Here is a 12,500-nt window from a genome sequence, read left to right on the forward strand (position 1 = left end):
CGACCGTTTCATTATGGTACGATTAACAAGAAAGTTGGAAATGTATGTGGAAAAGAAGGATAACCAATTGTTTGAGACTATACGTTTAGAGAGCTGGTCGAATATAATATTTATTTATATATTCAACTGAAATAGAAAATATTTAAAGTATAATATCTTTCATTCTTCACTAACCAATTAGAAATTAAAACCTATGAAGCTTGATATATTCCATTTGGTTCTATTTTAATAATTTAAACTGTACTATTTAATTGTGTAGTTATAAGTTTGACTTTTTTTTAACCCTCCTGGGCTTCCTTCGTTAATAAGTTAACAAATCATGAATTCTTCATAAATGGCGTCATCGTGCCCGTCCTCACACTTTTGTGATGGTATTTATCTATTTCTAGATTTGGAGCACATTTCTGTTTTGTGTGTGTGTGTGTGTTTGATATCATCTTAAAATGATTTCAGGTGACTAATCTTGATCACCCAATTTAATCAAAGACACTAGTTTTGATTCAATTTGCTCAAGTGTTGACTTATTTGTGATTCAATAGTGAATTCAACAGCACGATTTCTTGTCACTGTTGACGACTGCAGACAGCTGGTTTCTATGGGAACCATTTCTCCAGTAGAAAGTGGTACCAGTGAAACCTGAGGTCTCTGGATCGTTAAGAGAAACAAGGACAGTGAATCTGGTTAAATATCTTGATAATGATTTTTTGTAACATGTCCACGTGCTCTGGGTGGTTTTTAAAAAAAAAAAGAGGTAAAAGTGCTTTAAATACAAAAGTCATAAAGTGTTTTCCAACTCTGCGACGATTCTCCCTGTGTCTGTTCTGGTCAGGTTTTCCAAGCACGGCTCTCTGAAGTCCCACGATGAGCTGGAGCTTCCCTCCGAGCTGACGGAGGACTGGGCCACCATGGAGGTGTGCGTGGACTGTAAGAAGTTCATCTCGGAAATCATCGCCTCCGGCAAGCACAGCCTGTCGCTGGCCACCAAGAGGGCTCGCTTAAAACGCAAGACCCAGTCCCTCTACATGTCCTCCCCCAAAGGACGGGAGGAGTACCGGCCCTCGGAACGAAAAATCAACGAGATCTGAACCTCTGCGTCCGCCGTCTCCCTATTGCACACTTAGAAAACCTGGATATGAGGATTACTGTACGTGTACACTCGAGTGGCGGACGTGAGCCGTGGTCTTGGACAGTGCGTGTGGTCTTGTCGCTGTGTCCTGGTCAAACCTTGTACAGCTCCTCCTCCGGACAGCAACGGCGTACTGTACATACATTTTCCTTTTTCTTCAACAGTGTCACAGATGAATCCTTTAATCTCTTGGCGAAAGAGACGAGAACGATGCCTCAGAAGCGGACCGACCTCCCTCCTGTCTGCTCGCACAACAGCACGGTCCGCCCCAACTCACACATGCAAATCAATAAAGCACAAGAGGAAGGACTGATGTGTGTGTGCGTGTGTGTGTGTGTGTGTGTGTGTGTGTGTGACATCCCCCAGGAGACACACGGCCTGTCGTGACCTGAGCGTGACGCAACCAACTGTGGAATATTACACTGTTAGTTTTGTATGGGGTTTAATTTAGTTTCTTTTTCTTTTTTTTACACGTGTATGTACAGTAAATGATTGTTCGATAAACAGTCGCCCTTTGTTTTTTTAATTTGAGGCTGTATTTTCGCTGATGATGCTTAATGATGCTGTCGACTTCCTCTTGGAGAAACCGAGGAGGCTTTTCTTTCATCACGTTTAGAAACATCATCCGTCTTTACTGTTGAATTCGTGCCAAAATAATTCACTTGATTCTCATCAGTGTAGAAGCGCCGGGTGTGTATCGTGTATTTGCCCTGAATCTTTTCAACAAGATGACCCCGACCCCTGACTCGTAGAAGCCCCTCAAAATGTGGTTCCAAATCAGATCCATGTCCAAAGTCGATCTCTGGATTGGCCCCTGGTGACATCATCAGGGCTCATGTAGTGCTTCCCATTACTTCCTGTTTTTTTGCAACTGGTGCAGTGACCCGAAAATAATTGAACCCCATCAGACCGATGCTGCCAAATCCGGATTGGTGCGCCAACCGAGTCCCGCCCACTCTAAATCAGTGACATAAGCACATGGCAAATGGAGAAATATAGAGAAGAAATATGTTAATGTACTGTGTTCATGTAGGACCCCGTCACAAACAGTCGGTTTCTGATCCAGGGTTTTTACTGTATGTGCACAGGAGCAGGCGCAGGTACCTGCAGTTACCATGCAGGATTTTTCAGACTTGCCTTTTAATAATTTACACAAATGATCTACATATTTTGGAATTTATTTTTTAAGCGTACCTTTACGTTGATGTGTGTGTGTGTGTGTATACATGTTAACTCCTCAATTAGATTCCTGACTTGAGTTTTTCTCATATTCATGTGTTTGTGGTGATGTAGAGTTTATGAAACCCACCTCTCAGTACAGGAAGCAAAAACATATGTTTGACACATACGATAAGTCTTAATATAATTGCCTTTATGATTTCCTTTCATCATCCAGAGCCCCCATTGGCAGGATGGAATACCTGACCTGTGGCCCGGGTCCATTTTACTCTTCATCACATTCCTCCCCAGATATTTCTGCCTTAATAATCGCCTTTCTTTATGGTCACACTCATACGCTGGAACAGTCGTCTATTCTGTTACTGTACATACTTTGTTTCCGGTGGTTTTGCCTCGGTGACATCTCGACAGTGGGGCGGCTGTAGATCCGTGTCTCAGTGTGACCAGCTCGGCATGAAGCGGAGGAGTCGGAGGTGGGACAGACGGCATCACGCATGTACTACAGTGTAGCTCGTACCTTAAGTCTGTGTTACCTTCAAGCTGCAACTCCCCGCAGAGTTCGCAACAGATGACGACTAGAACAATAAACAGTGATGAGGAAATATCTGTCCAGTGTCTCTCTTGATCTTCTGTCCCTCCGGACAGGTTCAGGCTGGTGATGGCGATCAGGGCCGGATCCAGAATGAGACCCAGGACTCTCGGGCTGCTACGGAAAACACAGCTCCTGATGTGGAGAGCAGGAGTCTTAACTGCCTGCCACTTATATGGTATATAAGTGGCAGGCTGTAATTATATATATATATATATATATATATATATATATATATATATATATATATATATATACATATATATTATTGGTGATATTGAACAAGACAAAATAAACATGTGCAAACAAATAACAACATGGAACGACAACAAAGGAAATAAAACACGGGTCATAGTGGTATGAAATACAGTCAGTAATACTAAAGAATTAAATTTAATAAAATAATTATTGGAAATGGGTGGGGAAGAGAGCAAAGAGGGAATATAACAGGGCAAAGTACTAATTATAGTTTTAAGCAATAATAATGACTACTGTAATGTTAATACTAAATTGTAAAAATGATAATACAATATTAATAATCATAATAATAATAGTGATCGATAACTTTTTTTTAAATGGTGTAATATTCTAATATTCTAAGAATGAGATTATAGGAATGTTAAGAGAAAAAAAAATGTAATGCAAACATTGACAATCGTTTTTTTTTCTCCAGGAGATGACTGTGTGAAATCTTGAATAAATCATAAATAACCAAATGAAAGACGGAACGGAGACAAACAGCTGGGGGCAGTAAACAGCTGTTGTCATCATTCTGCTCTGTCAATAAAGTTGACTTGAAGAAGAAGGAGAGAAAAAAAGAAGAGGATGCGCTTTGGGATGTTGCCATAGCGACGTGTCAACTTGGTCAAACAGCGGTCGAACATGAACTAGTTTCTTTTGAAGGAGAGAACTGAAGTGAGTGACTGTTTCTTTTATCAGTTGATGTCGTCTCTTCTTCCCACGAGTGAAACAGAAAGTCATGGCTCCACGTTAGTGTGATGTTCACCTGCTGATCGACACAAGTCAGGTAGAGGCCTCGTGTGGGAGGATCTGTCTTTATCATCTCTAGGTCAAATTTGGTCAAATTATTATTAATGAGCCATTGAATTATCAGACCAGAAGCTTGCAACAGAGTCTGACCCAGACAGAGAGGCTCCCTCCAGGAGGGGGGGGGGGGGGGGGGGGGGTACAGTCAAATGATCGAAAGGTCACTGTAGTTCAAATGATCAACAGTTCAACTTATTTGGTATGCTGGCGACCAATTTCAGAACAGCTCTTAAAAAGAATGGGCACAACAATCTGTGGGGGGTGACTTTATTCGTGGAACGACTTGGAATTGGAAATAGAACTCATCACAAACATACGTCCGTTTAAAAATAGGTACAAAGACACTGTTTTTTGGGCTTTGTAAATATTTTGAATATGTTATGAATGTAAATAATTTGGTGTAAACTGGTGTTTATAGCCGCTAATGTTGTACAGTAATTATAAGCGGTTGACCAAGGGGTGGGAATTAATACGCTTTGACTTCCTCCCGCTCCTTTTCGGACACATGCGATTTATAAATATTCTTTATGACACTTTATGAACATTTCTTTTGTATGCAGCTTCTTTAGTTTCATTTGTTTGAAATGAAGAATGGAAAGAAAGAAAGGAAGAGAAATATACACTGAATAGATCCTCGACGAGCGAGAAAAAAGTGTGGTTAAAGAAAGAGAAGGAAATGAGTGTCAGAGGATCAAAGGTCCTGAAATCAGAAAGTGTGAGAAGATCAAAGGTGTGAGAAGACGAAGGGGAAAGAGAGCGAAAGGAAGTAGAACCAGAGATCATGAACTGCTATTTCACGTTTCACCAACCTCTTTTTCCGGTCAATTTGTTCACGTCTCTCTCTCTCTGCAGTCAACACGTCAAGCAGCAGCTTCTTTCAACGCCACAGATTCACCTCTGTATCCTGCAGGTGGTGGAGGAAGAGGAGCGGAGGAGGAAGGTGCAGAAAGGTGTTTTACCAGTGCATCGTTTGGAGACGATACCTATGTCAATTGTAATAAGAGTTCCTACTTACAAAGGGATGAGATGTGGTGTGGGGTTTCGGAGAGAAGAGGATCATATACTATCATATCTTCCACGTTTTGGGTTTGGCGCCTTGCTCCAACTCCTCTTCAACCTGCCTGTGCATGCAGGTGCATGGTCCGTGGTAGAAAACATATTTGGTATCTTTGGCATTGATCTCTCTCTCTCTCTCTCTCTCTCTCCCTCTCTCTCTCCGCAGGATGTCTCTGTCCCTGGTGCAGAGCCTCCGGCTGGCGGCTGTGCTGGAGGACTGTTCCGACCAGCTGGACATCCTGGGATACACTCTGACCGTGCAGGTCGGCAGGGAGCGAGGCGCCGCGGCGGCACAGGTGAGCCTCCGGTCCGTCATCGCGCACTGTCCCGGCCGCAGCATCTGTCCAGCGGCTGTCCGCCGCCATGATCTGACGGCGACGAGCGCGACGTGAACGTGTGGGTTTGTGTTTCAGGAGAGAACCAGGCTGACCAAGCTGAGAAGAGACTGGTGAGCAGCGCAGACCAACACATTTCACGTTGCGCCAACATTCCCCTTCTGACTAATTCGTCCGTCTCTCTCTCTCGCTGCAGTCAATACGTCAAGCAGCAGATTTCCAAGCTGCACTCGGAGCTGGAGGGGGAGCAGAGCTTCACCTCCATCCTGCAGGTGGTGGAGGAAGAGGAGCAGAGGAAGAAGGCGGAGAACATGCAAAGGTTTTTTTCTATCACTGCATTTGTTGGGAAACGGTACTGATATTAACTGGAATGAGAGTTCCTACTGAGAAAAGAGGAGTGTTACAGGGTGGAGAAAGGAAGGGAGCCTGTGTCGTGTCCGTAACGCCAGTGTTTCGTCCGCCCAGAGAGGCAAAGATGGAGCTGGAGCAGAGAAAACGGGCTCTGCGGAGACAACAGGAGGCGCTCCAGCGGAAGACGGAGAAGCTGGAGGTGAGACATTAAAGGGGCAGATCCAAGGACGACCGTAGCTGCCTGCTATAGGGGGAGAATCTGGTAACTTTGGGCTTTATCTGAGAGCAAAAATCAAACACGTCAGCGTGCAGGGTCGAAGATGCTGTCCCTCCCCCTTAGGAATTGTACTGGCTCACCAAAGAGCTGAATCGTCAGCTGGACGAGCAGTCACTGAACGCGGCCATCAGGAGGAGCCTTGTGGAGAACGACACCGAGCTGCAGCTCCAATGGGCTCAGAAGAAGACGGGCCAGGCTGAGAGGCTGCTGGAGGACCAGCTGCAGGTGGGTCCCGTCAGCCCGCACACAAACACAGCTCTCAAAAATTCATCCTGCGCCCGCGCCCTGACCTCTGACCTGCTCGCCGCTCTCCTACAGCTGTGGCCAGTAGCCCGGTGAACTCAGAGAGCTCTCTATGTTGTCCAGATCATCTCTGATCGATGGTGCCCCGCTTCTTTTTTCTCAGCTGCTGCAGAAGCAGCTGGAGGAGGAGGCCAGAGTTCACGAGGAGTCCGAGAAATTCCTGCGCAATCGGCAAGAGGTGACACCACCAACGAGGCTGAACGCTGTGTTCTCAGAGGCCGTGGTTCATGAATTTAGTGTAAATCGTGTATGAATGGCCTCGGCACCAGCAGTGGTCGCCGTGCTCACTCAGGTCCTATGGTTCAGTGCAAACGGGGGGATTTCTACATTCTGATTCCAACCTATTTCTACGAAACCCAGTGGCAATCTCGCGCAATTCGAAGTATCAATATTTCAATATCAATCCGCACATCACAATCTGCCTTCTGGAGAAACCGTGGCTTTCTGTGTATGAAGTGCGACATGATAGCAGACACAGTCAGAATGTAATATGTAAACAGTTGTATCTTTAAATGATTTATTTACATTGTATTATTTACTTATATAATAACGTTATATAAAAAAGCTTATAACATCCATTTATATAATAATATTTACTTATTAAACGTCGATCGAGATGTACTCAGATGTCAAATATGGTCTGAAAAATCGACGGGGAAGTCTTGAAATTTGAGTCTGTGGAAAAAGTCTGGAATTTTAAAATGGAAAATGTGTATGAACCCTGGGATCTGGACAAATGGGTGGATCCATATTATTATTTCTTATTTATTTTAAGCTTTCTTTAACATTGATGAAAATAATCTGAGTGTGTGCAATTTGGTGCGGATTCACTGAATTAAAAACCTCACCATTTTATTGTACAACTAGTAGTGCCACGCCTTGCAGTTGCTGCTGTCTTTCAAACCATTATGTTTTTATTGTTAATATGAATATATTAATATAAGTGATGTTGCTGGCCAGGTCCTGCAGCAGCAGCTGCAGCAGTGGCAGCAGCACACGAAGCAGATGCTGCACGAGAAGGAGGAGCAGCTCAACAAGGTGTGCCGCAGCAGGATCGTGAACTTGGACAAAGTGACGGAGATGAAGAGGAAGGTGAGCAGCTCGCGGCGCCTGAACGCAACGCGGAGCGGGGACACTCGGTCGCCGTGAGGTGATGGTCACGTGCAGATGCCGATTTTTGGGGGATTTCTTTTCAGTTCGCTGAGATGGAGGAGGTGGTGAAGGAGGAGATGAAAGAGCAGGAGAAACGGGACCAGCAGCAGGCGAGGGTCACAGCTGCTACCAAGGTAACAACATCCGATCGGAGCGCGGTCAGGTCCAACGTCCTACTTGTTCGATGTACCGATCTCCTAATGCTAAACCATGCTGTGACCTTTGACCCTGCAGCTACAGGCCTGGTGGAGAGGCTGCATGGTCCGCCTAGGCCTGGGAGGCGGCGGTGACAAGGCCAAGGAGGACAAGAAAAGCAAGAAGAAGAAAGCTGACAAGAAGAAGAAGAAGAAAAAATGAGTTATTTTTCCTACACGGCTTCTTATGTTTAAATATATATATATACTTTATTTGGTCATTTTTTTCAAACATGCAACAAAATACAAGAACAAAATCAAAACCAATCTCATACAATATTTCAGTAGCAGTCCTTCACTTGTGTACAGTACAACCTGAGGTGAGACACGTATTTTCTAAGATTCAATATCATAAAACATAAAAATGTAAAAGAGCAGAACGACGACGAAAACTACAAAGTCGACTGTATTCGACTGTAAATGACCAAAGGCCATACCAACACCTTTACCGTGACACGATAAGGATTCTTAGTCGCAGACGCACAGTATTACAACACTGTTCGTCGATGCAGTTACACATTGTAAAAATTCTGGAGATTTCTACACCAAGTACCATTTGACATCACACAAACGACCGACCGGTCACAGAGAGATGACTCGCAGTGGGAGCATATGAGAGCTCCGATCATGTTCTCACACACCAGGTCTCACACACGTCGGGGTGGAGTGATGTCACTCCAGACGTCAACATAAGAGCTGAAACAGTAAAGTCTTTCCGCAGAAAATATATCAGCAATAAAAAAAAAAGCTCCAGCTTCCTAAATGTAGAAGCAGTTTAAATACGTCTACCTAAAGAAACTTTCTGAAATTGTATAGACCAAAAACAATACGACAGCTTGATCCATAACTGAAATAAAATATGGTTGATATCGTAACATTTGTTAGAAAATAAATAATAAAGTCTTATTGAAAAACATTTTTAAAAAAGTGGTCCGGAGAATAAATACAAAATGTTTCTCCTAATACAGCTTTTTCACAATGGTGTTTGTAAGAGTGTGTGTGTGTGTGTGTGTGTGTGTGTGTGTGCGGCCTTCAGCTCTGTGCAGCCAGGGCCTCACACCCGTGGGTCAGCTCCGCGTGCATGTAGTTGTTGTCTCCGATGATGACACAGTTGAGGTGGGAGCTGTGGATGTTGATGCCCGCAGGCTCGTCCGGTGGAAGGGGACAGAGAGGAGGAGGAGGTGGAGGAGGAGGAGGAGGTGGTGGCGGAGGGGTAGAAGTGTGTGCTGCCCCCTGCTGTCCATGGCTGTAGCCGCACCTCATCGAATCTGCAACACAGGAACGAGTGGGCCGTCAAGAGAGGATACACCCACTGTTCCAGCTTTAAAAGTGGGTCTTTAAAGTCTCGAGCGAGATTCTGTTACCCACCGTGAATGTGGCGCCCCGGCTCCCGCATCAGAGGCTGACTCTCCGTCACTGCGGCCGGCCGGGCGTCGTTGCCGATGACACAGTCGATCAGGGTGGAGTTGCTGATGTTCACGATCAAAATGGTCGACGGCGGATTCCGGAGTGCCACTGATTCGTCAGTAGGTCGAGGGAGAAAAGGGGAAGGGGGAGCATGTGAGAATGGGAAGTTGTTGTTCCAGAGTGGTGTAACAGCAGAAATGCTTCACTACCAGTTCCTGAATATACGAAGAAGAATTTCCTTCATGAAAAGTCACCGCAGTCAAAGTGTGAGAGGCCATTTAACGGCTAGTGTGCTGCTGACGAATGCAGTCACAGTTCATGTCGTCCTGAACCCGTCTCACGGGAGTTTGTACAAAGCCGCCGCGTGTTCCAAGACTTTTGAGATTCAAGAGTATATTTTTTCTTCCTACACACACAACATGCAACATGTGTGGGGAAAGGCTGAGACGCTCCCGAGACCCTGAGCCAGTTTTAACAGAATCTAAGAAGAGAAGAAAAGTAGAAGTTACCTTCTGTAGTTTTGTCCCCGGTCTGCTGACGGGTTGGAGCTGTAAAAAAAAATAGACAGCGAGTTAAGTGATGTTACTGTACTAAGGATGAAAAATAGTTTTTCACGCATGCTGCTGCAAATCAAATTCCTCTCAGGGCCCCATATAGGCCCGGGGCCGGCTCTGAACACATGCTTCTGTGAGGATACCTGGGCAGTAGGCGACCTCCTCAAACAGCGCCTTGTCTAACGGGAAGCAGAGCAGCTCGCGGGCACTCCTGCAGCCCCCCTGCACCACCCGCTGCACCGCCCGCTGCACCGCCCACTGCACCGCCCGCTGCACCGCCTGGAGGACCCTCTGCATGCCGGCGGCTTTGACGGCCATCACCTGGAGGAGAGGAGAGGGGGAAAAAATGGGTCATCGTTAGACACCAGACACAAGGAACAAGACACAAGACACAAGAACAATCTGCTGCTGCTGCTGCTGCTGGTGGGGTTTTTCTTTTCTAGGTCACGAGCGTTGTAATGCAAAGAGAATGCAGCTCTATAAGGGGGACTTTTCACACCGCAACTTTACGGAAACTGGTGTGTGGGTTTGTGTGTGTGTGTGTGTGTGTGGGGAGGGGGGGGTCACAAAACCACATGATATTTATCACCCGCCTTGTAAAAAAAATTCAGCTTTTTTGCACGTTTTCACATGCAGACATTTTTTTTAATCAAAAGCCCTGATTGACATTGTGTAATTCCCCATACAAGGATTTTGATTTGTTGCAGTAGGAAGACAAAGCACAGGTTGTAAATAATGAAATGAGCTCAACCTCAACTGTGAACAATACAAATAAAAAAAGTCTGCAATGTAAAGGGCCTGTAAGTGTAAAGTAATAATAACAATACAAGACTTAAGCATGTTTTTTAGACGAGAGACGGGCGTGTAGACAGAAGACACACACACACACACACACAGTATTCCAGTCATTATGGGACATATGGGGGAAAGAAAGAAAGAAATAAAAAACTTCACCTGATTCAAAGGACTTTCTTCTTTCATTCCTTCATCACTGTAAAGCTCCGGCGGGTGAGAGTGGACGTGAGGCAGAAAGTGTATCTTCCTCAAAGTGTCTCGCATCGACTGATATACAGAGATATTTCCAGGAAAAACCCCAAAAGCCCTGGTCGGCAGAGCGCGCATGCGCACTTCCTCTTGGGCTTTCCATTTGGTTGGCAATAAAGAAATGTGATGGTGGCAAAACTAAGAAATGTCACCTGTACAAAGAATATCATATGCATGTAAACAGAGAATATTCAAGCAATGACACTCATAATAATAATGTTGATGATGAAGAAGATGAACAAAATGGTTGTTGTAAGCACAGTGCGTTGCAATGTGCTGAGTTTTGGTTTATGATCATGCACCGTTGTCACAGGTAGAGAGGTACAGTAAGGGGGCGGTCCTTGGTCTTTGGTCCTTGGTATAAAAGAGATGTTTCTCAAAATAGGACTCTTGCGTGTGACATAGTGAACCATAACACTTTGCTGTATATACTTATTGCAAGTGTCTGAAACAAAAACAACAACAACAAAAAAGAGAACCAGCACTGAATTACAAAACCACAGAAATGAGGGATTGGAAAATTATTTGAGAACAACACTATAAAAACAAATATAATATAATATATGGAAACAAAAATATATATCTAAAAAGAAAAATCCCAAAATATTAAGTTTATTCTACTGACATTTTGTCTTCACTCAATCACTTTGAGTCAAATTCAATGAAATATCCAGCAACTCGCTAAAATGGCTCTTTTACAATGTCAGATCCTGTCATGTGTAACAGTCCTGCAGTCAAACGTTTACTCAAAAGTTAAAAATTGTGTGTACTTGAAGTATAAAAATGTAAAAAGTACTTGGCCCCCCGATGATCATATATGACATTATTACATATCAGTGTATCAGAAGCATTATACCTGGACAGGGTGGAGCTAGTCATGACTAACTTTACAGTTGTAGGTGCAGGGTCCAAACTAAGGGCAACATTTCACAACAGATGTATTAAACATGATTGGACTATGGTGTGTTGTGGAGTGGTGTCGCCCGCTGACGTCAGTGTTTCTGAAACCTCTGTAGTGCAATACACTGTGTAAACAGGAAGTCAATGTAGAGTCATGAGTAATATGTTCCAGCTCGGGTTGGCAGCAATACTGTATGTGAAACTTCACTGCCAACCCCTTGTGAACGTATGTATAAATCTGCTTTGATTCCACATATTGTACACAAAACATTGGTTTCAGATTTAACAGTGTTTATACAGTTTAGTGGGGAATTTTTTCAAAAACTTTGACCAGAGGGTTAGTTTTTTTTACAACTTAGATCTGTTTTCTATAGATAGAGAGATATAAGTACTTTAATGATCCCAAACTGGGAAATACCTTACAAATATAAAAAATATATATTAGAAATGCAAATATAAAAACACAAGAGCCGCAACACCCTACAGATAAAGGGGATGGAAATATAAAGAATGTACATATTAGTGCATAAAGGAAACTATTCATTTATTAAATTGGTAAATATATATTTGATGTTGTACACAATAAAACGTGCACCAGTGCAGGGTCGGGGTGTCGAGAGAGGCCACAGGGGGGAGCTAGTGAGAGCAAGGGGAGTCACCACCACCAGGGAAGGACATGAGTTAGTCAAAGCACACTGCAATACAGGACACAGGTTAGACTTTAAATACACAGCAATGCACTCATGCAGTCATAACCCCAGCGACCCCCCCCCCCCCCGGGAGCAGCCCACCTGCCCTGGACTACAGAGAGCCCTGTGAGTGTGACGTCATAAGTGCGCCATAAGCGAGGCAGGCGCGCTGCTGGCTGCTCCAACGTGCCTTTAAACAGGGACCAGGGGGAAAACTCCACCTGTCACATATATATCGACATGTAATCGTCCTCCTATGGTTCATGATTGTGAACCACCTGGAGGCAGAGGGCGCCC

General features: G+C 44.4%; 3 protein-coding genes across 5 annotated transcripts in view; 2 read left to right on the top strand and 1 right to left on the bottom strand.

The window, feature by feature from the left end:
• Positions 1-2,907, top strand: part of spire1b (spire-type actin nucleation factor 1b) — a 28,118-nt gene extending 25,211 nt beyond the window's left edge. For all 3 annotated transcript variants that reach the window (XM_035628115.2, XM_035628107.2, XM_035628123.2), the window contains one exon: positions 830-2,907. In XM_035628115.2, the coding sequence (XP_035484008.2) occupies positions 830-1,085 (256 nt within the window). In that variant the 3' untranslated portion in view covers positions 1,086-2,907. The remainder of the gene's footprint in view (positions 1-829) is intronic.
• Positions 2,908-4,626: 1,719 nt separating this feature from the next.
• iqcg (IQ motif containing G) lies at positions 4,627-7,822 on the top strand. The gene is made up of 11 exons (XM_035628154.2): positions 4,627-4,671; positions 4,794-4,881; positions 5,164-5,293; positions 5,411-5,445; positions 5,529-5,651; positions 5,798-5,882; positions 6,024-6,185; positions 6,367-6,441; positions 7,224-7,355; positions 7,460-7,549; positions 7,650-7,822. Exons 3-11 carry the CDS (start codon positions 5,165-5,167, stop codon positions 7,770-7,772), a joined length of 954 nt encoding a protein of 317 aa, XP_035484047.2. The 5' UTR covers positions 4,627-4,671; positions 4,794-4,881; position 5,164; the 3' UTR covers positions 7,773-7,822.
• Positions 7,586-10,677, bottom strand: LOC118302217 (junction-mediating and -regulatory protein-like). Its single transcript, XM_035628198.2, has 5 exons — positions 10,525-10,677; positions 9,714-9,891; positions 9,526-9,564; positions 8,978-9,124; positions 7,586-8,877 (listed from the first exon to the last, which is right to left on the bottom strand). The coding sequence occupies exons 1-5, from the start codon at positions 10,627-10,629 to the stop codon at positions 8,642-8,644; spliced, it is 705 nt and encodes a 234-aa protein (XP_035484091.2). The 5' UTR covers positions 10,630-10,677; the 3' UTR covers positions 7,586-8,641.
• Positions 10,678-12,500: the final 1,823 nt, after the last annotated feature.

The sequence above is a fragment of the Scophthalmus maximus genome, chromosome 1 (genome assembly GCF_022379125.1).
Source record: "Scophthalmus maximus strain ysfricsl-2021 chromosome 1, ASM2237912v1, whole genome shotgun sequence".
Taxonomy (NCBI): Eukaryota; Metazoa; Chordata; class Actinopteri; order Pleuronectiformes; family Scophthalmidae; genus Scophthalmus; species Scophthalmus maximus.

Bases quoted from the DNA above. Each gene is read 5' to 3' on its own strand.
- LOC118302217 (XM_035628198.2), bottom strand. From the start codon at position 10,629: ATGCGAGACACTTTGAGGAAGATACACTTTCTGCCTCACGTCCACTCT. The intron at 9,892-10,524 runs GTGAAGTTTTTT...CCTCTCCTCCAG, and splicing joins AAGAAAGTCCTTTGAATCAG to GTGATGGCCGTCAAAGCCGC. The intron at 9,565-9,713 runs GTATCCTCACAG...TTTTTTTTACAG, and splicing joins GGAGGTCGCCTACTGCCCAG to CTCCAACCCGTCAGCAGACC.
- iqcg (XM_035628154.2), top strand. From the start codon at position 5,165: ATGTCTCTGTCCCTGGTGCAGAGCCTCCGGCTGGCGGCTGTGCTGGAG. The intron at 5,883-6,023 runs GTGAGACATTAA...CCTCCCCCTTAG, and splicing joins GGAAGACGGAGAAGCTGGAG to GAATTGTACTGGCTCACCAA. The intron at 6,442-7,223 runs GTGACACCACCA...GTTGCTGGCCAG, and splicing joins TCCTGCGCAATCGGCAAGAG to GTCCTGCAGCAGCAGCTGCA.